This window comes from Saccoglossus kowalevskii, chromosome 10, assembly GCF_978046115.1.
Source record: "Saccoglossus kowalevskii chromosome 10, keSacKowa6.1, whole genome shotgun sequence".
Classification (NCBI taxonomy): domain Eukaryota; kingdom Metazoa; phylum Hemichordata; class Enteropneusta; family Harrimaniidae; genus Saccoglossus; species Saccoglossus kowalevskii.
Genome location: NC_140650.1, coordinates 19,135,354 through 19,160,112, shown reverse-complemented (window position 1 = coordinate 19,160,112; position 24,759 = coordinate 19,135,354). Strand labels below are relative to the sequence as shown.

Below are 24,759 nucleotides of genomic sequence, written 5' to 3'. Positions count from 1 at the left end.
ATGATGGATTTAATTTTTATTTTCTGAGAGTTGGTGACAACGTTGATGACTCATGTATGTTGGCTTGTAAGTTACGAATAGACCATGTTCCGTTCAATGCGAGATCCCGTGATATGCGTGAAATCGAATGTAAAAGCAGGACAAACAAAGGTCGTAGCGTCATAGTGGCGACGAACATCGCGTGGGATTCGACAAACGCAAAAATAGTTTGGGGGATATTTCCATGCTTAATAATGTTCTGTACATATTTGATGATGGTCAAATTCGATGAAGGAAGGGTATTCAAACGCAATATTCCCCTGTCAAAGATCGGCTTTTCTATATGAGCTACGAAATTCGAGTTTAAAATCAAATCGTTCGATTTTTGGGACAGACGTTCGGCGCGCGTCTTTCATGCAACTCGCGAGATCTCCCAGTTGAACGGAAAATCACCTAATAGGTCTGTGGTCATGCAAAAATTCTTATCTTCAATGGTTTTGAAGTACTGGGATTACTACAATTCACATATATTAATCAGATGTTTCCCACCTATAATACTTGAGCGATGTACATTGAATGTGTATGAACATGATATTCTTGCAGAATGATTAGAATTATTCCAAGTGTCCGAGTAACGGGTCATTTGTTTTGGGTAGGATTTTTGGTGAACGTACATTTTTGTATTTTGATATTTTTGAGTTACAATGTTCATATAAACATCCACGATAGGTACAACCATCATATGAAATCAAACATCAATCTTACATACAATCAAAGATATACTTTAGTTTTATTTTACAGGAATCAACACTGGGACATATATGTGTTCATTTATACGTACATTCTTTTTGTAATAAACTATGTGTTTATAGCCCTGCCCTGCATTTCTTGGAAACTGAACCAGTGCGGTAAACGTTACCGGAGGTGGTAGACTTGTATGGTAACATGTCCGTATACATTTGTCTACATTGAATGAACGAATGGTCAATCAAATTAAGATTAACATTTTGCTTTATAATGATAAAATAGTGATTGATCTTGCCCAACTATTAGATAATGTCAAAATCGTATTCTACATATATGGAAGATAATATTTGGTAATCATAGTCCTAAATAACTATTAAAAATAGCTAGACGTTTCGAGCAATGGCTCTTTATCGATAGCATAGAAGAAAGTGTTATAACGTACAGGTAGAACATAGGAACGTGAGAACGCGCATGAACTATAAGTTAGAATCACAAAAAATTCCACAATAGAACAAATAACGTGCCTTAGGCAGTGAGCTCAACAAATGAGTTGAACTGTTTATTAATACTATGGGGTTCTTTAGTGCCAAGGCGGAATATAGTTTCCTCCTCGACACGCCTGAGCTGATTTTCGTTGCCATTGACAACACATACACCAGAAATAGACATATCTGTAATATTATGTCCACTAGAATTAAAATGTGAAACCGGATAATAACGATTTTTCTGTCTAGTTTGCCGTAGATGCTCAGCAAACCGATCACCCAGTCGACGATTACCAAATATTATCTTCTATATATCATATTTATCAGTCCGAGCAGCGTTTATTTATTTATATTCTACATATATGGTTGTGTACAATCGAAAAATTCAATAGTCAATTCATGTTGGCTGTTGAAATGAGCTATTTTATGAACAATCATTTCATGAACAACTATTGCCATGCAGTGTGATTTGCATACTGAAATAATGTAGACGCCATCTTTCTTTTTATACACCTGAAGTCCAAAAAGCTGGGCTTGTCCTTATTGTTTGTGTCACGTGCACTTGGGATGTTTCTTGTGTTTCCCAGTGATATTTACAAGTCTATCAAATGGTTACTTAAACGCTTTCTAATAGTCATGAGTATTTTTTTGTTGTGCTTTTTAAAAATGAATAAGTTTAAAGGGTAGTGATGTCATCGTTCTATATGTAACTGCTCTATGAGTAGTGCATTTGTTCATATGTAATACTTGGTATTTAACACTTAGTTTTGCACATAATGTATTTTATGGTTAAACATTGCATCTGCACTTTGAATTTCAAGTATTGAACCTCATTGTTTAATGTTAGAAATTCTATTTGGACATTATTTAATTATGGTATCTTCTTGCTCATCTTTATATACCAGTAATACGTATATATTATTTTTTTCTGCATAAGCACTAAAACAAATTGTTTAACCTTCTGCCAGTGAATTTATACGTCTATTTTTCATTGACCATCTTTTCTATCAGTCATGTAACATTTCAGATATGGAATATGTTTACTCTTATCTTGTACTATACCACGTACACAATTACTGGCAGGCAATTGTTTGGTACAGATAATTCCTTCATACCTCACTATTTTTTTCATCATAGTTGTATGTGTTTGTCTATGCAATGCAACTGGAATAGCAAACATGACATGTTTCTTATTTGAGTTGCATTTCAAGAAACTGGAGTCCGATTCATTTATTTTCTATTGTCAGAATAATTTATTCTTACCATCCAGATTTTAAGTATTGTTTCTATTTTTTTTTTTTGCTGTTAAAACAGATCCACACGGTTTACATAACAACTTCGTGGTCAGTTATTTCTAATTCTGTTTGTTACAAACTAAACAAAAAAAGAATAAAACATCTCCTGTAAATATGAAATAAAAATAACAATAAAGAAAACTCTTCACGAATATCATTGTTTACGTGTGTTTTTATATTGAGTTATCATCAATAGGCTTGCTTGTTGTGCAGAAGTCGGTGATGTCTTCAACAATTCATCAAGACAAGGAATAATACGACCAACATTACCACTGCCATTAACTATGGTATTTGATGTAAAGTGAGGTCACTGTGTACTCCATCTGGGGGGAAAATGAAATAAGGCCCGGTCAGTACTAAAAACTACACTGTGGCGTATACATGTGTTATTGTGGAATCTTTCAGTGATTCCATGTAATAGTTGTTTTGCATGTTCTTACGTTCTACCTATACATTTAAACATTTTCCTAAATGCTATCAAAATATGCAATTGCTCGAAACGTCTAGGTATTTTGAATAGTTACTTAGAACAACGATTACCAAATATTATGTACTATATATCAATAATAAAAACTGTTATAGTAGTCATTAGTGTTCGGCCTCGCAGGTTAATCCCTATTGGCATGTCAAGTGGATGAGTTAAGAAGCAATGAAAAACAAATTCACACTACTACAGCATGTTGTCTCTTTCAAAAGTATTAATTCAACGTTTTGCCTTAAAATGAAGATTTGTCGGAAACTGGTGATAAGTGACACGCCCGATGAAGTTTCTTACATTGACTGTAAAAGACTTTTGTATTGTTTTCAGTCACTCACATTCACTTTAGTTTTGTGCATTAAGGTTACACATCCAAAAATGATATGGCAAACTTGTGTTGCACAATTGGACCATCCAGCTCATCAAGTTCATTATATTGATGTGTACTGCTACATTTGAAAAGATCCGGTTTAGCAGGTCATAGAAATATTGTCTTCATGATATCCAGAAATTCTGTTATGTTCAGCTGTGTTGTTGCAACAAACGTCCTGTGCAGAGACCCGGGGGATGCATATATCCATTCCTGGAAGTGGGACGTTATTTTAAGCCAGTACTACTCCATCTTTGGTGTGGAGATTATACGCCTTGGGCCATGAAGAAGGCTCCACCAGAGCACACTCACAGCCACAAAATGCATAGAGGATACGATGACAAATGGTCATCATGGTTCTGTCAGCTACTAACTACAGGGTACGTATACTGAGCCTTGATGGATGTTTCGTTACCAAAATATTCCTCATCATAACAGATTGTTCTCATTAATCATGTCAATTATTCCTAGATGCAGGGCGTGTGGAAGATTGTCGTCTGTTATTAGGAAACATTACTGTCACACACTAACCGTAGAGGTGAAATTTAGACTTTGTGGAAAGAACCCACAAAACAATTGGGAGCTAACCAGGCTAGTTATTTCTAGGCTTCTTCGTGAATAGGGATGCAGGTTATCAAATGACATAGGTGACGTGATATCAGACTCGATCCAAAATTCGAATTGCATTCCCAGCATAAGCCAGGCTACACAAGTCCCCATTCGTGACAGGTCTATCGCATAGTCTCACATTACTGATAAAAAGAAATTAACTTCCTTGAGTAGGTTGAATGTAGTTTACTTGCAGTCCGTCCATGAACTCAAAGAATGAACCACGTACGGCTCGGAATGATACTGACGTTTTATTGGCTTTCCCAAACGACCTTGTTCTATGTACCAACACGTCTTTTGGGGGCAACACGAACAAGGATTTTATTAGCGATATTGTGCCAGTTTTACCCAAAAGTGTGTGAGTACAAACCCAGCCCACTACATTTCGAGTTTTTCTTGTTCTGATTACCTCTCTGGCGATGCATATAAATTACACACACGGGAATTTTCTGGCTTTGTTCGTTATAGTTAATCGGCAATTGTGGTTTATTATTTCTAACTTGCAAGCAATCTGAACTGCAAGTCGTTCGTATCGTTCTAGACTTGCATGAGAACCTGGGGAGGATTATATGTAAAAATACAATTTAACTTACGATACTGGTTAAACATGTATACATTTCTGTAAGTCTTATTTGCCTAGAATCATTCAGTTAGACGCGCGTGAATTCAGTTCTACATTTAAGTCATTTACACTTTCTATGTTTTCATATTATAATTAAATGCTGGGTAGTTCAATAAACTAATGATACAAACTTGTAACACGTGACTAAAGTCAGATAGGCCCCATGGTGCTATTCTATGTTTTAGAATCAATTGCATTTGAAGTAAGCCTATAAGCAATTGCAAAGAGAGTACTAGTATTCATTCCGACAATGCATTCGTGGTCGAAGGAAGCGATACGTATTAACTATCATATGAAAAGACAAATTATGTACTTTTCAAAAGTCTGTGGAGACTCATTCATTTATTGCGTTGAAGATTCTTTCATTGATCTCTTGATGATCATCCATAATTATTTTGAAGAACTGTTTCAGTCTGCCTCAAAGCGCAGGCCTTCACGTCACTGAAGGATTTTCATCACGCTTAAGTAGACATAGGTTTTCTTTGAGGTTGATAATTCCGACTAATTCATCACATTCTATTTTCTAGAGGGTTATATACTGTCACTGCGTGAAGTGTAATCACAACGCTTGGTTGCCTATCATTCATTCATCCATCCATCCATCACCAATTACATTTTCGTTGTCTTAGTTACTGGATATGCCATGTGTTTACAATAAGAATGTCTTAATTTTGATATGATAACTGATTCCTGATTTTATTTGTTTGAGTCAAATAGGGGGTAAAGCATATATGTTTTACCTATGAGTCTATATGCTACTCTGTTAACCACGCAGTGTGAGTCGTTCGTATTGTATAGGTGCAACTTTAAAATGTTTTTCTTGTTTTGATACGTTGTTTTTTCAAATTATCAACAATATTAATTATATTATATATTTTCAACCTATGTAAAGTTGACGAATTTCCCTAGAACTAGCCTTAAATCGATTTTGAATACACCAAAATGTAATCCTTATCACTATCAAAATTAAATACAATGCTTTTTGCACTAAATATTTATTTTAGTATATGTTTTAATTGTTTGACTTTTTAGACAACAGCACAGAAGCGAAACTGAATGAACTAACAAAAATACTGTCAGTGTATCAGTTGGTTTGATCATTGATATACTAGTACAATGAGCTGATTGATTGACAGTGTGATGTACCTGGTGTAGATTGTAACTCAACTGATCTCAATCGGAATTACTTCTACTTCCTAAGTATGTTTCACATGTGCAATATGCCTAGCTCACTTTCGAAATACATGTGAGGTGGCCATAATTTACATATAATAATTTTATCTATTTAATGACCATCATTTATATGGTCTCCTTATACGAGGTGTACAAAGTGATCAATGATAGATCTGTGTTTTGTAAAACATAATGGAGGACACGCATGATTATATGATGAACGCATGTTTATATGCGAGTTTGTTCAACAATTTATCAATATTCACAGGCATACGTATTGCATAGAATGTGGGTCTGTATTTAGAAAGTGTTCTAGGCCAATACAATACACAGTAACATTCAACGTAAAGTAGAAGAAGGGGTGTTTGTGTTACCTCATTAATATGCATAAATGCATTAATAAGGAAAAACAGCAAATGCATGTCAAAAATATTGATGAAGGATGTTAGGTGTCTGTGCTTTTAGGAAACATGACCAACTCGGCAAGCAATTTTCCTCAACCATAGCAACTGGTAATCAGACTAATCATCCAAATTAAAAAACTAATTCCATCCCACTCGTGTGTACAGAAACCGGCCTTTACACTTAAATTGTCAACTTGACAGTATCAAGAACAGTTGATCATGTGTATTATTGTACAGTAACGTTACAGAGACAAGAGAATCATATCAAACACACTATTGAATGCAAACGGTTTCCAAAGATGTCTTTTAGTCATAAAGAAACCTGTATTCAATGTCATATATATATAGAAGAAAACACTTTCCAAAATCTGAAAGAGTCTCTTAAAAGCTGCCTTCAATAGTCGCCCTTTTGTTAGTTTTAACAGTTTTTAAACTTATCTTTAATAGTTCTTATATGGAGCCTAGTTCCAGTAGGCCCTTTTAATTACTGCTCAAGATTGAATCTTAAAATTGGCATTCCGAAAAAATTAATGATAAAATAGTGAAAAGAAGTGAAACATTAAAATGTGGCACCAAGTGTAAGTGAAATGATTAAACACTTCTTGATCTAAACGTAGCACACGCTATTTATGTACTTGAGCCAGGAGTATTCGAAACAGAAATTGACTATGATTATAGGCTTATTTACATCGCAAACAGATTCATTTTTGTATCCATCTATGAAGTTGGATATTTATCCGTCGACCCTCCCTTATACCTGTTCAAAGACGTATATATACGTGCCATATCCAAACACCATGAACAATAGAAGCGACAATATTAAAGAAGACGTTGGCCTGAGCACATTTTAATAATGATCAACAATATTTACAATAACTTGAATAAATACAGGTTATGTTATGTTTATCTTCACAAAACCATTAGATAAATGACAGTGTTTACTAGAGTTTTAACTGCGTGCATTGCATACATTTATAACACATACACAACTTGATACAATAAAATTTAAACCTGACGTAATAGGGTATTGTTTTATTGGTCATTGTAGTATTCACACTTAAGATTCTTAACATAAATGTATCGTTCCTAGTACTAGTCTGAATCAAAGGCAGAATACTTTTTTTATCGGGCGTGATACGTGGCAGCACAGTTTACATATAGTTGACGTGTTGCCCGTTCTTGATATAATCCACAGTAACTGTAGCGATTTCACTCAGAATACTGAAATTACTGATAATTGCACACATGAAGTTTTTTTTGGGGGGGTGATAATTTCAACAATATAAACGATGATATACACTTCCATCGTTGCAGTTTTAAATATGTTGACTACTTCTTTTAACCTACTAACTAACCTATTCACTAACTATTTTACTAACTATACCAGGTATCGAGATACTTGAATAATAGAATTTTAGATTCAATACTACATTTAATACTATTTTGGCAGAATCAATTTGTAAGAAATTGAAATTACGAATCCTGTCTGACATCCAACGAAATGTAACTTGTGTATTCTGAATCGTTTTCTCACTCGAGGATAAAACATATTTCATAATTATCATATGCAAATTGGAATTCTATTGGACTAGACCGTGTTGAGATTATATTGTTTGTATATAACTCTATGTAGTCTAGAATTGAAAACAAATAAAAATAACTTGTATAATGTATACCATTGCCAAAAGTAAGAACAAGTGCGTGAAACAATCGTATGCAAAGTGCATTGACCTCGTCCTTGTATTCAAAAAGCACAGTGTTATTTTCATCGGCGTCTTGCATTCATTGCAGAAAAGATTTTGTCTTCTAGTAGATCTTTGAACGCTCTCTTGAAAGCAGTTGATGACGATGAGTCTGCCTTCTGAAAACCGTCATTCTTGGTTGTACAATTCGCATCGTATGAACAGTTATCTGTAAAAAATAAAGAGTACATAACATAACATAATTTATAACATAACATAACATCTATGATAACTTCCAGGCAACAACCTTAGTTTATCTAAGTTTATATGTTCAATGCATCCGGTAATTCAACAAATATCCTTGGATTTTGGATATGATGTAGTAGACACGTGTCCCCTTTCATATCTCAATTAAATGATTTACTATTTCTTTAGGCTATTTATTTAACAGTGGGTCACTGGTAGCGCAAATGTCAATTTTCAATATATAGTAACACATATATAATATAGTTTGTAGTAATTCGTACACATTAATGAATATACGTTTGAATACACCTATAATTCTTAGAATTGTTTGTGACGCGAACACGCCAGAGTCGATATCACTCGGAGCCATAATTTCACGAATATAGATAAATTACAATATATATGGTGTTTCAATATACAAAATACCCTAGGGTGTATTAGTAGAGAGGTTATCACTGCAATAAAATTCACTTACATTCTTCGCAGCAAATTTTATCGGCGACACAATTACCATGACCATATTCTCCGCACGGTGTGCCTTTACTTTCACACGGCACAGGAATACTTTTTTCCTCTTGACAGACGGCAGTTTCCTGTGTTCCAAAATAACATCCAAAATCACCGCAACAAATACTTGGCCCTATACAATGACCTGAGTTATTGGATCCGCACGATATGCACTGAAATGTAAACGTAAGCAAAGTTTAGTTATATGGCACTTCTTTTGTCCGTACATACATAGTAAACTGATTTCTTTGGGAAATGACCGTTTATCCTCCTAATATCTATGTATTTTTCAATAAAAACGTTCACGTACATCTTCTCCTCGAATTGGATTAAACGATTGGCTTTATTTCAATTGTACTGCTTTGAATTAATCACAGTTCGCACCAATATTATTTCTTTCCTCTATGGATATATATTTCCAGGATATGACGTACATATGCCTATTATTATATACACCATCTTTTCTCATCCAAACTGACTGTGTGTTTCTTAAGAGTCAGCGTCACTTGTTTGATAGTTAACCATGGTTTACCAACAGGCAATGTTCCCAGAGTAAGACTCGGATCGAAAATATGGGGAATGTTACGTATGGAGTACAATTTGTCCCATTTTCTAAACAAATACTCTTTGAAAGTATGTCTTTAGGTACATATCTCACACTAATGCATTGTGACATGCTTTCTCGTCGTTTATATTGCGTTGCCTGCTTGTAAATGCACTTATTTTATTTCACTACATTTTATCTGCATACCAAATATGTTTATTATTTAGAGACACATTTTGAAACACAGATATTATACCCACAATGCTATGCGTCATCTTGAGGGTTATTACTCTAGGAAGCCAATTACATACATGGCCAAGTGATAAATATATTATTTTCGATCGAAAGTTCAAGAAATACGAAGAAGCTCCGTTGATTTCCTTCCAAAACCTTTCTGCAATTTGTCACTGTTTTGCCACATTGCGAAAAGACATGTGATGTATTGCTGTTACAGGAGAGTAGCTCTCCGCAAACAATTCGAACTTACTACTGTTTATAATCGTGGTTTATGTGAATTATCTGTATCTCTATGCATGGTATACTGCATAAGTGATTATTGGCATAGACAAACGAAGAATATGTTGTTATTACACATGCGTGTATCTATTTATTCACGAAAACCCCGATTTTGGGAACCCTACTCAATGAACTCACTATAAATTAACCAACCAACCAACTAACGATTGTGTATTTCTTAAGGGGAGCATTTTTGTTAATTTTAACCTTTTCAATATTATATGTCATTACAAAAAGTAACAATAGATAAAAAAGACATGTGATGTGTTTTTCGTTGAAAGTGTGTTGCACATGCCGACATATATGTGCGAAAGGAATAATACATGAGTGATACATGATAAACTTAAAATATTCTACTTTTGGTTTTGTCCTAAACTTGTAATGGCATGTTATTGATGGGCTTCCATGTGGAGCCAAGTTAATTAAAGTGTCGATAATAAATCACGCACTATTTGTCATTCTTACTTACCATGTGTGTAAGCTTTTATTACCACCTTATTCTTGATATCACTGAAGGTGTTATGTGTTATTTCGGTAAATGCCGATGAAAATAATATTAACCTACTTATTGAATAGATCCATTCACTTACATGATAATGCACACATGTTAAAAACTGCTATTAGACAATAAGATGGCGGGGGTGCAGCCCAAATATGATATTAAATAATATCACTACAGATTACTAGAAGCTCTAACAAAATAAATAAGACGTCTGCAAAACTTGTGTTTTATAACATTTCTTCGAGCATTCATGAGTCCGAAAGGATTTCAAAAATGAATATTGAAGTTAATGAACAGACTACTGATATATATATATACTATAGTTTTTGAATTTTACTTTTGAAACAATTATCATCTTCATCAGGGGTTAACCGTAAATTAAACAACATACACAAATTTACTTGCAAATTCATTGTCAAATTTATTGAATAGTGATTATACTCATTTTGTGATAATAAAATGAATAATATCTGGTGAAGTGGAATAATCTGTTAAATTAGAATACTAATTTGGCAATATACGTAAAATAGTAAAAAGATATCGAAATCGGCATCACCAATAGTCGAACATCTCCGAGCGGATATGTATATTTGGCTGTTTCCAGCGATTTAGGGTGTCTTAAAATCACCGAAATTCGACGATCGACGACAAACTATTTTTTTTTAATAACAAAGCTTATTAAACAAAATTTTCATGTGAAGATTTGTTATTAAGATTAGTCATGCACGTAATATTCTTGAATTACTTCCTGTATAATCATTACCCCCCCCCTTGAATGAATATGATGACTAGTATACCCATTGGAGTACTGCATCTGAGTGAACAACGAACATTACGAACTTTCTAGGTTATTTGTGCTCAGGGTAGCAACTGAGCAAAATTCGAAACTGAAATGCATGCCGGAATCTAATGTAGTGAAGTAGATAAATAATAAACGGTGCAATTCGTTAGGTTTCGATCAGTAACAATTTTGATTGTTGGGCATTTGCACAAGATTTCGATTTTCAATTTAGTTTTGTCGTCAATACAGCTTTTATGGAAGTTCAATTGACTTTTGCCAAAATATAAGTTTCTCAACAGTTAACATATGTTCTTTTACCTGTCTCAGTGGATGTCCTGCCCCAGTGAGCGCCGAACCAGGGGATCGTTTTCCGCCTCGAGCACAGTCACTTATAAAACATGCTTCGCAGGTTGTAGTAGCACACACGAAGATAACTGCAATTGTCAGAACCTTCCACGACAATCTTTCCGGCGTTCCAAACATAATCAATCCCAGCTAAATCAAAAGAAAAAAAAAACTCGATGTTAAATACATTTTCTCAGTATCGAAAATTGAAACAAACGAGAGAAAAGTTACGCTAACATGAAATACGGAAACCAAGTGGTAATAAAACAAATTTTAACTGTAATAATACATTTGATGGTTATGTGTATATAGTAAAATGTATTAACGATGTATATATATGCTCATAACTTAGCACGTAATATTAAATGGAGTGAGTGCATCGATCATAATATAAAGCTTGCTGTTTCTCTACAATTATTAGTACTGTAGAATGTCGATTATCCGAAATGTTTGGTATCCGAGCCTACTCTGTGTCCCCTAAAGTTTGTATGCATGTCTGGCTGTGTTCCGTATTATACAAAATTCAACTGTGAACAATAAATATAACAGTCTTGTGTGATTTCAATAAAGCTATTATCAACATGTAATCCGACGTCTTTCACGTGTACGTTCATTGTTTACAATGTAACCACATTTCAATATTTCTTAGCTATTAAAATTAAAGAAGTAGCATTCTTTAAAATAATGAAATTCACAAAATAAAAATAAATCATATATAAAGGCGTTTGTATCAGTTGTATAAAAGTAGAAATAATAAAGATGCGAAATGGATATATAAAATGAACAGGATACCAAATTCGTGATCTTACAATTTCCGATTTATTTCCCTTTGTTCGTAGTCGTAGGTACATAATAAATTAAAATTTCTACAATCGTTTTATTTAAATCGATTGTCGCTTTGTTATTCATGATATACAAACTTTACAACAGAATAATGGAAAATGATATCCAGATCTCAAGGTATACTGCCGAAAACTTCATGTTTCAAAAAATATATTTCTCTACAAAATAGGTTTTTAATCTAAACAACATAATGTTACATTTAATTAAATTAAATTAAAGGGTCCATGTTTTACTTATTTCGCAAGCTTGAAATTGAAATAAACAAAATTATGCATAATACTATTAGCTTCAGCAAAGTCGAAATTGTTATAGGTGCAAATGCATGCATCGCATTCAGAATAGTTTCTACACGATAAACCATTGGCTTTGCATTAACGCTGACATATCTTGCGGCATGGAGTATCCTCTTGCATGTGATAAGGATGTGAACGTAAATCTTTCCAAGTGGCAAGTAGTTGTGTGTTCATTAATCGGAAGTTGTACGTGCTAGGTTGCACGCTAGCCAGGAGCATTCAGGTCAAATGGATTAAACGTGGTCTATCAACTACTATACTTTTTTTGACAATTGAATTTCACTAGTTTTTGAGTAAAAATATATATATATATATATATATATATATATATATATATATATATATATATATATATTACTATGCAATCTTGTTTTAATATCTTGTCAGTTGATACTATATGTACGATAAACCATGACAGATTCAGCGGTAAATTTAATAAAATATTACGTTTCTTTCAGTTTTTCAATTTAAATGCCGGCAAAAACCTCAGCTCTTTTTGGTTTAGCCGCCCCATCTATCTAAGAATCCTAAGATTAATTATTATTTAATTACACTTAAAAGAAACATTACCCCGGAGCATATTAGTCATCATATGCGCTCAACAGTAACGTACTCTTAATTGATGAGGCCAGTGTCTGTGCATCCCAGCTAGACACCGACATCTTGTCGCCAAAGATGTAAATTTGCATACATTGTCAGCCGGTAAGTGTCACATGACGCTGAGTTAAGATGAAAGTGGCAGATACTTTAGCAATCAACGCTGTCCCCTTTTTATTGCTCTTTATTTTTGTTTTCGTAGTCACAGCACTCACTTGTTGTACCTCAAATATGTGATGTAATCGTTGCTAAAAAGGTTCCGCTTATAAAGTAGTTCCACAAATTATGTATATTAACACTTGTACCGTATAAAGCATTTTGTTCAATTTACTTCCAGGGAATCTTTCTTGTAAAATAAAACAGTAAAATTGCCTAGCGTTGGATGATTTACAACAATCTTAAATCATTCTGTGTATATTAATTAGGTTTTGATATTGATGTCGTAGTTCAAAACTTACAACGCTTCGAATATCTCGAATGACATTAAACGGTCATATCCAAAACATTTGCAGTAATTAAGATGAATGTTTGGCATTCAAGTTGGGAATACCGCAGTTCCAACAATACTGGCATTGCTCTTAGTAAAATAGATAATAATATCTGAATCGCGCGCAAGTTAATCATTAACACCACACACTCTCCTTACATTGTTAATAATGTGCTAATTAAGTGAGCGGACACGGTTATTCACCTTAGAGTCCCGTGGAGCTGTTAGGGAAACCCAGTTGGTTGAAGTCTATGCTGGGGCTATTGTTGAAGTCAAGTCAGTTAAACAGTGCGGTCTTCGCATCGGCTAATTCATCATACCAATATTCAAATGTGCTATGTTCCTAAGGGTCTCGCTGTGATATGACTGAATTTTTACTACAATCACAGAATTTACAAAGACACGTCGACAGAAAACTGGCTGACAGAGAGTTATACTCGGGTAGACTCGAGATCGTTTGTGTCTCATAGTTTTATTACCTATTATTACATTACGCTTTTATCGACTTCTTATTTCCAGCAGGATTCTACGCTGTTCCAAGAGTGTCGAGTTTTAATTGAACATTTCTAATTTGGTTATTTTATTATTCAGAAAATTTTAAGGTTTAATATTATTTTTTCAAACTACTATTGTTACTAAGGTTTGTGGTTGTGATGTACATAACAGCCGGGATTACAACTCAGCTTAGTCAAATCCTCACTGTGACAATAAATACTCCGTTAAAGCTATCGTTTTTACTCATTTGCATATCCACGCAATACAATGTTGGAAAACTACTAAATCAACATATCCATATCCCAAGCTTCTTATCCAAGAAAATCGCTTGATGGTATGATCTGTAATCAAAATGGCCCAACTTCATTTTGGTTATCAAAAAATACATCAACATTACTTTGTGTAAATAGCAAAAGCATCATACAAATTAGTTTAGTTTCCTTCCTATCAATGAAATAAAGACGTTACAAAAACGAACGTACTAATTTTTGATTTAGAGAGTTAGAACAGTGGTTGGTATCACTGGTAGATGGTTCATTGAAAACAATTGGTTTATTAGAGATTAATATATTCATAGATGAATAAATAGGGAATGACATACCCAACCGTATATTTTTACATTTATGCCATGGAAGAAATGTTACCAAATCCAGAACACAATACAAATGACTGACTACAAAAACAAAACATCACATTACATAGTCAAATCAATAGGAGAAGGACATAAAGAATCCATAATATACATAATGTGATATCGAAATGAGTGAGCATGTCCAGAGGCATAGTCAAATGTTTTTTGTATGGAAATTATCAGACAAGAATCATTGATGCCATCTGAGATCATATTTGTAACAATCATATTTAACCACAGGCTCATTTATCTGCCACAAAACCTTTTTAACTTTTAGTTAAGATTAGTCGTTCTCTAAAAAACTTTGTAGTTTTGACGAGCTAAGACAATAAAGAAAAAATATGCATATATACCACAGACTCTAACATAGGGAATGAGCTATGAAGTGGAATATTGCTGGTGATAAAAGAATTAAAATCATCTTTGTCATATAGTTTAGTACAAAAGCTGGTCCTTACAGCTAAATCAAAGGCACTTATCTAACCATGATAGAATACATTCACTAAATCGATCAAAAGTACATCATCAATATAGCTGACTGTGAAATGAAAGGATTTGTCCTTTAAACTAATTCAGTGCCATGTGAATAAAGAGATAACTCGGCTTTGACGGAAGCTCGATTCTACAAAGATGTTGTCAATACGAAATCCTGCTGGTGATGACATTTTCAGACGTTTTGTACCGTTTTTTTCTTTCCTTCGGAAGTATGTAGAACCATAATCCACTACTACAGGTTTGCAACTAGAGCCATTTTAATTACCAAATGCTTCTTGGATAATGTTCTTAATTCGTAACTTTAACTTATCATGTGGAATAATCTGTATAATATGACGTAACATGGCAACTTTGACCCGTTTATATAGTTCCAATTACATTCGTGTAATTGTTGAATAATATACACCCACTATCTGCTGAATTTTAGAATGAATGTACAAATTTTGAATGTGATTAATACCTACTCGGCATGGCATAGAAAGGTTCGTCAAGCACTCATTCACCATCTGCCGCGGACAATATGGCAGATAATCTGTTTCGCGATGCGGTTTTAGTCTGACGGAAAACATAACGGTTATAGCACAGACAACGGTCACCATAACCAAAAAAGGAATTGCCCTCCGTGAAACTAAAAGCAATAACCCCGTTTTTTAGATACATGACAATGTACGTCACAGTACCTAATTAAAATAGATACAACATTAAAAGAATCCCGCGAATGACGCAAAGTAAATACCAGAGTGCTACAATGTTTTATCAAATCAAATTACAGTGATCAGCGATGTTAACCCCAATCAAAGGCTTATTCCGGGCTTCAATAGATATAAGTTAATCAAGTAACAATTATGACGCTAACAACTACGCCAATCTTTTTATGTATAAGCAGTATGATGTCATACTTATGCGTTGCGTAAAACATCACTTAATAAATAAAGTCAAGTCATGCATGTGATATAGTTTATAATCTAACGTCGGAAATAATTACCGTCGTGTTAACAATCCAATATGGTGGTCAAAGCATATCTGTGAAAAGCCCTTGCTGAATGAACGCGTGTTCGCATAATATGCGCTCACATGGTGTAACAATCATTGAAATTCTCATTCATACTGGCTTTTGACTGGTTGTTCGTAAAATATGACAACACATATTGTTTGTAGACAATAGATCGTCATTGTTATCAAAAATGATATTTCGTTTTTGTCAAAATTGAGCTACATCGTTATCTATGTAATCTGCCTGTCAAACATCGGTTTGGTAGAAGTACTTGTACTTATGTTGTTGGTATAATAAACAAAAAGCGCTACCGAAATGTAGGTGAAAATTAGGCAAGATAATACATTTCTCAAGTTGCATATAAGTATGGCTTCAAAGATAGATGTGTATACATAGTAACATAAAGGTATATTACTCGATATAATCCGTTGAAAATCTAATATAGTACCCGATGGATGGTAACTTAGACTTAAATTCGTTAAGACAGTGATTTGGAGCATAACTAAACACCTACTGTAACCGTTCACTATCACAAAAAGAAAATTAGAACAAAATCTCATAATAAGCATTTAATTGCAGTTTTATAGGATGTCCCACTACTGTAAAATATGTTTTGTATAGTAGTCACAGTTACGTATTTCACTGTATGTCAATCTTTCGAAAACCATTTAGTCTTTGTCTTTTGCAATATCGTTTTAAATATTTTTTATCAGTAATCCGTGTTGATGTACGATGATATATCTATATATTTCAATTGTGAAATGAGAGTTATTTTCGCCGCGCCGTGTATCGCTGATCTTATATGACAATACAATGACTACCGAAATGACTATGATAATTTTGTTCAAAATTCTTTTTCGCTTAAAAAGAGAATATGTTATCATTGTCATGCCATATGCTTGGTTTTGTTTTCGAGAACAAGAGATATCTTTAGACAGTCATCTAAAAAAATTGCGAACCTAGAATCATGCAAATATATGAAATCCTACTCCGTGAATGAACACGGCGCAATTTAATGTCCGCTTGTAACGTCTTCCGGATTTAAATGATGAGATATTTAACTGTGTATTGATTGTATGTGGTCTGCGAAAAAAGATAGCTCTCCGCGGAAGCCCATTTTAAGAGTAATATTGCCACAGTAGGTGTTCCCGTATCTACGATGAGTTTCAAACAAAACCATTCTTCAATGCTCAACAACTTCCGACGGCGAAACGCGCTAGTATAACCGCTACTTCACGAATCTAACCTGATTTAAAACGCGGTGCCATAAACGCTCACCGGCACTGATCGAAATACAATTGTTTTCTCCATATTTCTAACCACCTAAAACAAAACCCACTAAAACATATTGAACATATACAATATATACAATATATATATATATATATACATATATACTATTACATAAATATATACAGTGTTCGGGAGAAATAAATCAAATTATCTGCTGCGAGTATAAATCGCTGGCCGATATCAAATTACGACGACCAAGTTGACGATAGCGTAAAATAGACTCACCTGACGGGAATTGCTACAGAAACCAAAACAAACAGCTGCGAAAATTAAGTGCGCCTGTAAGAGTCGGTAGGATGAAATGATGAATAAATTCTTCTCGGGTATCACTGTACGTATCACTATATACTGTTGCACTGACACAGCGTCAGCTGGGAATATTTATATAGTACGAAGCTCGAGTGCCTGGCGGGCATTCTAAACTGGCCAGCCCATCACGACGTAGGAGCGGTTAATCATGCACGTTTAACATGGGTGACACCAGTTAAACAGGGAAACCAACAGAGTTAACTTCATTGATGGTGTCAATCATTGACAAGTCAACAATCCCCCGTGATAAATCGATTGGCCGGAAAGACGACGTCATCGTTGCATTCTATATCCACGCATATTTCCACCTTCTTTTAAAGCGCATGATCAGTTTTAAGACACTCAATGGGGGGGGGGGTCGCAACAAAAGATTGACCGTTAATTTACTAGTCCTTTGAGTAGATATAAGCTTTTAACGCCATTTTACCTTTTGATGATATACATGGACGTAGATAATACACAGGAGGAAGGTCTACTGTAATTCGTTTGAACATATATTAAGAATTAAGGGAAAAAACGCATCATAAAATATAATGTACTATTTTTTTAAACGTGTGTTATTATTTCATACATCAACAAAAGATCGCAGTTTGTTACAATTGTTGCATAACAAAATCATTCATGAATATATATATTATATTATATTCGGAAATCAGCAGAAACTGTGAGGAGGAATGCAAATGTATGTTTTATTTTGTTTGTTCTTTTTATTCACAAAACTTGTCTACCAGTGAGTTGTTTGGTTTCAATAATTGACGGAATGACGAATTCGCTGTCATTTTCTATACTTTGAAGTTACGTTTGTTGTTGGAGTGCGCTTGAAAAGACGTTAAGGAAATACATGTAGTACCTAGTACGTCATAACACAGGTCGAAATATTTTACTGTATGTAATGGTCTTGGCGCACAGCGTGGCATAAGCGATGCAGTCACGTGGTAGTAACGATAATATGTTTTCCGTTTTAATCGTGTTATACGTATATATACTTATTTTGTAAATAAAACTAAATTGTTCTATTCAAATCATGTTTCAAATTATAATCGAGCGTTCATGCATCGTCTCCAAGGTTTGGTGAGTCACAAACAAGTGTTCTGACATGTACTTAAATAATGTGTATAGAATAATGTTCAATCTTAACGGATTTAGTGCAAATCAAGCCATTTATATATGATATCTAGTTATTGCTTTCTTATCGTCATTTAATTACACAGGGAAAGGCAATCGTCTACGATTATATGACCACAATATCTGACAACGAATTCTTTAAAGCACGCTTTACGTCTTTAAAACAACTCATATCAACATTCCTATGCCCACGCCGAACGCTGATTCGACATTTAAACAGAACATGCTTACATTGAGTGAGACTTCTCATTCGTACATCCAACTTTCGTTTGTCTAATAGGTACAGCTACTGTATGTCGGCTGAAAAACATATAACCTTTTTCTCGACAAAGTCGACCGAATGAAAAAGAACTAGAACTGACATGACGTCCTCTCTACGGCAACCAGTAATTACGAAATAAATGTCAAACTTGGCGTAAACGAAGAAATAGTACGATCCAAGTCGGTGATGTACACTCGCCTGGGAATCAATCTACGTAGACAGGTTGTTGGCGGCTCCAATCGTTGCTCTTGTCTATGTTTAAGACCCCGTGTGCAAATCGCAGTACAAGCTGCTACTACATTTTATTTCGCATCTGAAAAGATCTCCGCAACAGTTGCTTTCTTTGGGAGTGTGTTAGAATTTTGACATTTTGATTAATATATTGAAATTTCCTCTATTTTAGGGAATTTGAATCCCCGTATTCCATTTTGCGTCAGTCAGTTGCTAGTCTTTATTTTATGAGGCAACAACATTGATTACAAGAAACGCAGAATCACCTACAATTGGACTGTCAAAATGTTAAAATTATTACAATTTACCTTCAATTTTGAAACTATTACATCCGCAAAAACAAAAAAAAAGTATTTATATGCTGCCACTAACACAATTACTACAATATTGATATTTTCAAAGGAACAGCCTTGGAACAAGAGTGATAATTAATTGTTGTCGATGGATGGATGGAAGGGTTATTTTTGGTAGTTTATCCGTGACCGTCGTAGTTTGTTCCTATTATCACAGTATGATTAACTCGTTATATTAACATGATTTCTTGTAATTCCTTGGGGGCTCTATAGCCCCGTGTCGTTAACTACAGTTCTGATACGAATGAAAACTAAGTAGATACAACCAGTTCACAATAGGTTATTGACTTATCAATATTTTGACACATTCTAGACACATTTTAAAAACAAATTTCACGTGACGTTTTTTTTTATTACATTTGCATTCAAGTGTTTCCAACAATGCGTCGCATTCTAACTTTGTATGTATATTTGATTCTCCCACGAGTCTGCATTCCACTTACAGTTTAAAGACTATTCATCTACAATGATGTATTCGTGTATAATAATAAAAAAAATATGAACAATAATGACATAATTAAATAAACCCGACATGATGGCATTTACGCGCCACGAAAATTTGTAATACATTTTATGTTTTCCATGCCTCGAATCACATTGAACAATGCAATGGCCGCTGACAAGTGCACAGAAATACGAGATAATTTTATTGTCAGAGGCGCAGCATGTCGACAATTTCCTGTAGCGGCATGCGTTCTTTGTCCATCGGTCAGTGGGGAGTACCGCGTTTGCGTCAGCGTCTACGTCGCCTACAGTTCTGCCTTTCATACAAAATCTCCCCCATGCGTATATTTAGCGACGATTTGGATGATGCTATACTATACCTAGTAGACCGTGAATATACCATCTCGAACATATTTCTGTCTATTATACATGTATTACTGCGAAACATATCTATCTTTAATATAAATACAAATATAAATACAAATAAAATAAAATATGATCAAGTTGGTTAACAGAATACATTGAATATGACAACAAAATCGTTTCGTATGTGTTTGAAAAGATGTATCCAGAACGTGCTGTATGTACAGTCTGTGGAATATCATTTAAATACATTGCTATTATTGCGGTACCTGTATTTTTGTAGTAGTAGCGATTGGGAATATGTATTGCATGTGGAGATTTCTGTGATTGTGCAAGTTTAGTTTATCGAGTTTCATATTTCGCATTCGAAATTACATGCGCCTGTAAGAACACGCACGCGGTTAAAATAACCTGCCTGCGTTTCGAAATCCTATGAATAAACATTTTCAACATAATCAAGTGATTATACCCACCGAAGCAATTACATATATGACTTTTGGAAAATAAAACGATAAGGGACTGACTCTTAATGAAACGTTGTGAACCTTACAAGACAGGTGAAACAGATGTTCAGTTTATAAATTGAATTAATGTTATAATCGGATAGTATATGCTAATATATCAATATCTAAGGTTCTTATTATTATTTATGTACATACCAACTATCTTAACTCAATGTTTAAATATTATTGTAGTTTGTTGAATTCGAACGGGGATAACAGAACAACAGTCAAATAAAACGTTGATTAGAGTAACAAAAAGGCTAACCAGCTTGGTAAATCAAAAAGTATATTAGCACGCTATCTAAAGATTCGATTTCAAATGTTGAAATACAGTATTAGTGAATGTCCACTTAATGTCAGCGATTTGCATTTTAACAGCTTATGCATGAGCGCTAAATATAACGACTAGAAACAAAAATCGACAATGACATTTCGACATATTCCGTCTTTGTTTATGTTATCACCGTGCGAGGTTATTTTACTATTATAATAAACGATCTACTTTACAATATACATTCAATTAATAGAAACATTGTTTCACAACGTCCACAGAATTAACATTCACACACCTTCATCGTATCTTCGTTTGGCTGTATCATGTTTCAAACTATACACCATCCGTTCACACTACTTAATGTATGTGATTCAGAAATAGCCTGACCAACCGCGGGGTTCCTTGTGAGTCACTGGAAGTCACATCATTTGTTAAGAGTTTACGTGACTTATAGCAAGTACACATGATAGTACGTTTACATCGGGCTACAGCGATATACATGGTCGGAAATGAACATGAACATATAGCGACTATAAATAGTGTGTACAACACGAAATGTATTAGTAATGTATTTAAGGAGTATATTCCAAACCGCTTATCCAGTGCAACACTTATCCAGACACTCCAGACACGCATTCAACTGAAAGTTAACTAGTTTAATAGGTGTGTTGGTATAAAGTTAATCTAATTCGACTAGTAATTTTCTCCAAATTTGTATTCTGCAGAATGCTTAAATTTAATAAATAGTATCCATACAATCAGATCTGAAAAAGCTTAAATTCAAAAATTTAAAAACTGTTTATTCTTCAGTGCCGTACACACATCCTTATAAGCTAAGGTATTATAAAATGCTACATTAGAACACTTACCTTACAAATTTAATTGTATTTTTGTTAAACTATTTTATTGCTCAAGTTTATTCAACAAAGTTGTGCAACCAAAAATATACACGTACACAATACATCCTAGACTTTTAACTACAATAAAATAACTGCGAACCGTCTTCCGTTTTCCTCTGACGTCACTAATCGATTATTTTCGATATCTATTTCAGTCGTGTATACTATCAATAACTAAGAAGGTGTTTCGAATCGTTCTCATTATTTACATCAATATATATTACAATATGCATGTACGTTTTGGGGGATGGCACACTCATTCCACATTTTAAAATCTTAATCATATATTTGCAACAGTTATATAATGTATAACCCCCAGCCTTCCGTCGATAGAAAAATGTTATGAAACTGAGGCACGTACTTTGATGCAACATGGGTTTTGATCCTCTTTTTTTACAATGACGTGTTGAGGCAGACGATTGACAGCAACGCTCATGGAGACTATTATGGCGATCTATATACATATAAATTATAGTTATTATAATATCGCACATATACTAAACACCCTGGTTTCGAGTGCTTTTTGCCATTTTGTGATAAAATATCGGAAGTTTGGCGCTATATTAGGGACATTGAACCATTAAGAATTTAACCCTTTAAAAAAGTTGAATATGGAAATAATACATGCTGAATCTGTTAATTGGATATACAGTTTTTTTTTTCGTTTTGTAGGCCATCGATGTGTCATTCAACAGGTAACAAGTATAGTAATGTGGTACGATACAACACCAAAATTATTAATTTAATTCTGTACCCAAGTTGACATACTAAGTATCATCTGGTCGCAAACATGTGACAAGAAACGCGTTTAATTTATTGGTCTATATTTTCTTTTTTATTTCGTTTTTGTTTATAATATTTTTTATATGTTTACTCATAATACTTCATTTACTCCACGTACTTTATTGAGAAATTGAATGATGCATGACACTTTTATGTAGTGCCATCATATCAGTTTCTCTGTTGTTGGTTTATTGGTTTGTTTATTTGTTGCATTCTCATGGTAACTTAATTATTATGCATATTTTTCTTGTTTGTTGAAATATTTTATTGAGATTATAGTCCGAAGTGGAAACGACAATAATTTTGGGCTGTGCAAATGGTTACGTTTGGAGATAGTTTACCACAAATTCAGTGCCTCCTATTTGAGTGTGCTTACTTTGGTATATTTAATACAATTTGCTTTGGTCAATACCTGATGCTTTGTTTTATTTTTGGACATGTGACAACCAAATGCAAAAATAAGAATTTTGAATAATTTTGTTCATTTTTCATTTTTATTCATTCATTAATTCACAAACAAACAAACAAACAAACAAATAAATAAATAAATAATTAAATAAATAAATAAATAAATAAATAAATAAATAAATAAATAAATAAATAAATAAATAAATAAATAAATAAATAAATAAATAAACCATTCACTAGTTATGCTTAGTAATCATTCTATATCGAAAGCTGCGATTGAAATTAAGCAGATCAGTTGTACCTTTTATACAAAAGAGGTCTTTGTTCGTATCTCAAACAAAGAAGAGTATACCTGATTCGAAATAATGTCAACCTCGAAAACTGCCTTAAACCGATTGATCCATTTTGTGACTGTATTGATCAATTGATTTGCGAAGGAGTCATGATAACATAAAAATTGTATGAATAGCAACTACATGCTTGCATTACAGATATGTGTTTAACAAACACAATGTTTAGAAATTGTATTTATCCTTAATGCGCCAGCATAATGTTTTGGTATTTGTAATCTTGATTTAAGCGTCTAACAAAGTAATGCTTTAGGAATTGGATTGCTACTGTATGTATCTGATTGTATTTCTCATTTATGTGTCTCACAAACAAAATATATTTTTCTTTCATGTGTTTTAACGAACAAAATGTTTTGAGAATTGTATCAACTCCTAATGTGTCAATGTGTCTGGCCATTCCTTTATCAGTTAAACGATTGCGTATTAAGTTAGAAGGTAGCATCGGACGTTAGTACGCATATCACTCTGCTTGACGTGTGTGTGTCTGAACGATTGCAAATTAAAACTGTAGCAATGCTAAGTATTGGTCTATAGTGCCGATATATGTTATATATAAGCATTAAAGTATTTTCACTGTAGGAATTTGATACCCCTAAAATCTGACAGCAATGTTGTATCACGGATCAATTAATACGGTATGCGCATGAAAAAGCTACGTATCGTATTTGTACGTTTGACTTGGTTCGGAAGATTCTCCATTTCAGAATTTTATAATTTCATTTAATGATTGCCTGTTAAAATGCCTCGCACTATCAATCCAGAATTCAATCCAGAATATTTTGCAATTTTGTATTTCAAATGATCGCCTGTTTAGCATTATCGTAGCATATTGAAAGATGTGTTGCATTTAACCCTGCAAAGGATAAAGTGCAAACGCTTGGTAAAATGGCTCGAATTGTGTAAATCACATTATTCAGAGACGACTGCATTTGTGCCAGTTCTTGTAAAAGTATATGTGGGGCACAAGATTTGTTGGGTTATCATTTTTTTAATAATTGGATTAGAATAACTGTTTCTCTTGAAAACACAATATTTGTTTACA

General features: G+C 33.8%; 1 protein-coding gene across 1 annotated transcript; it reads right to left on the bottom strand.

Annotated features, from left to right (window-relative positions):
• Positions 1-6,981: 6,981 nt before the first annotated feature.
• LOC100313536 (vasotocin) lies at positions 6,982-17,753 on the bottom strand. Its single transcript, NM_001168017.1, is given in 4 exon segments — positions 6,982-8,073; positions 8,566-8,770; positions 11,259-11,435; positions 17,639-17,753. Coding segments are annotated over 3 exon segments (516 nt in total). The 5' UTR covers positions 11,424-11,435; positions 17,639-17,753; the 3' UTR covers positions 6,982-7,927.
• Positions 17,754-24,759: the final 7,006 nt, after the last annotated feature.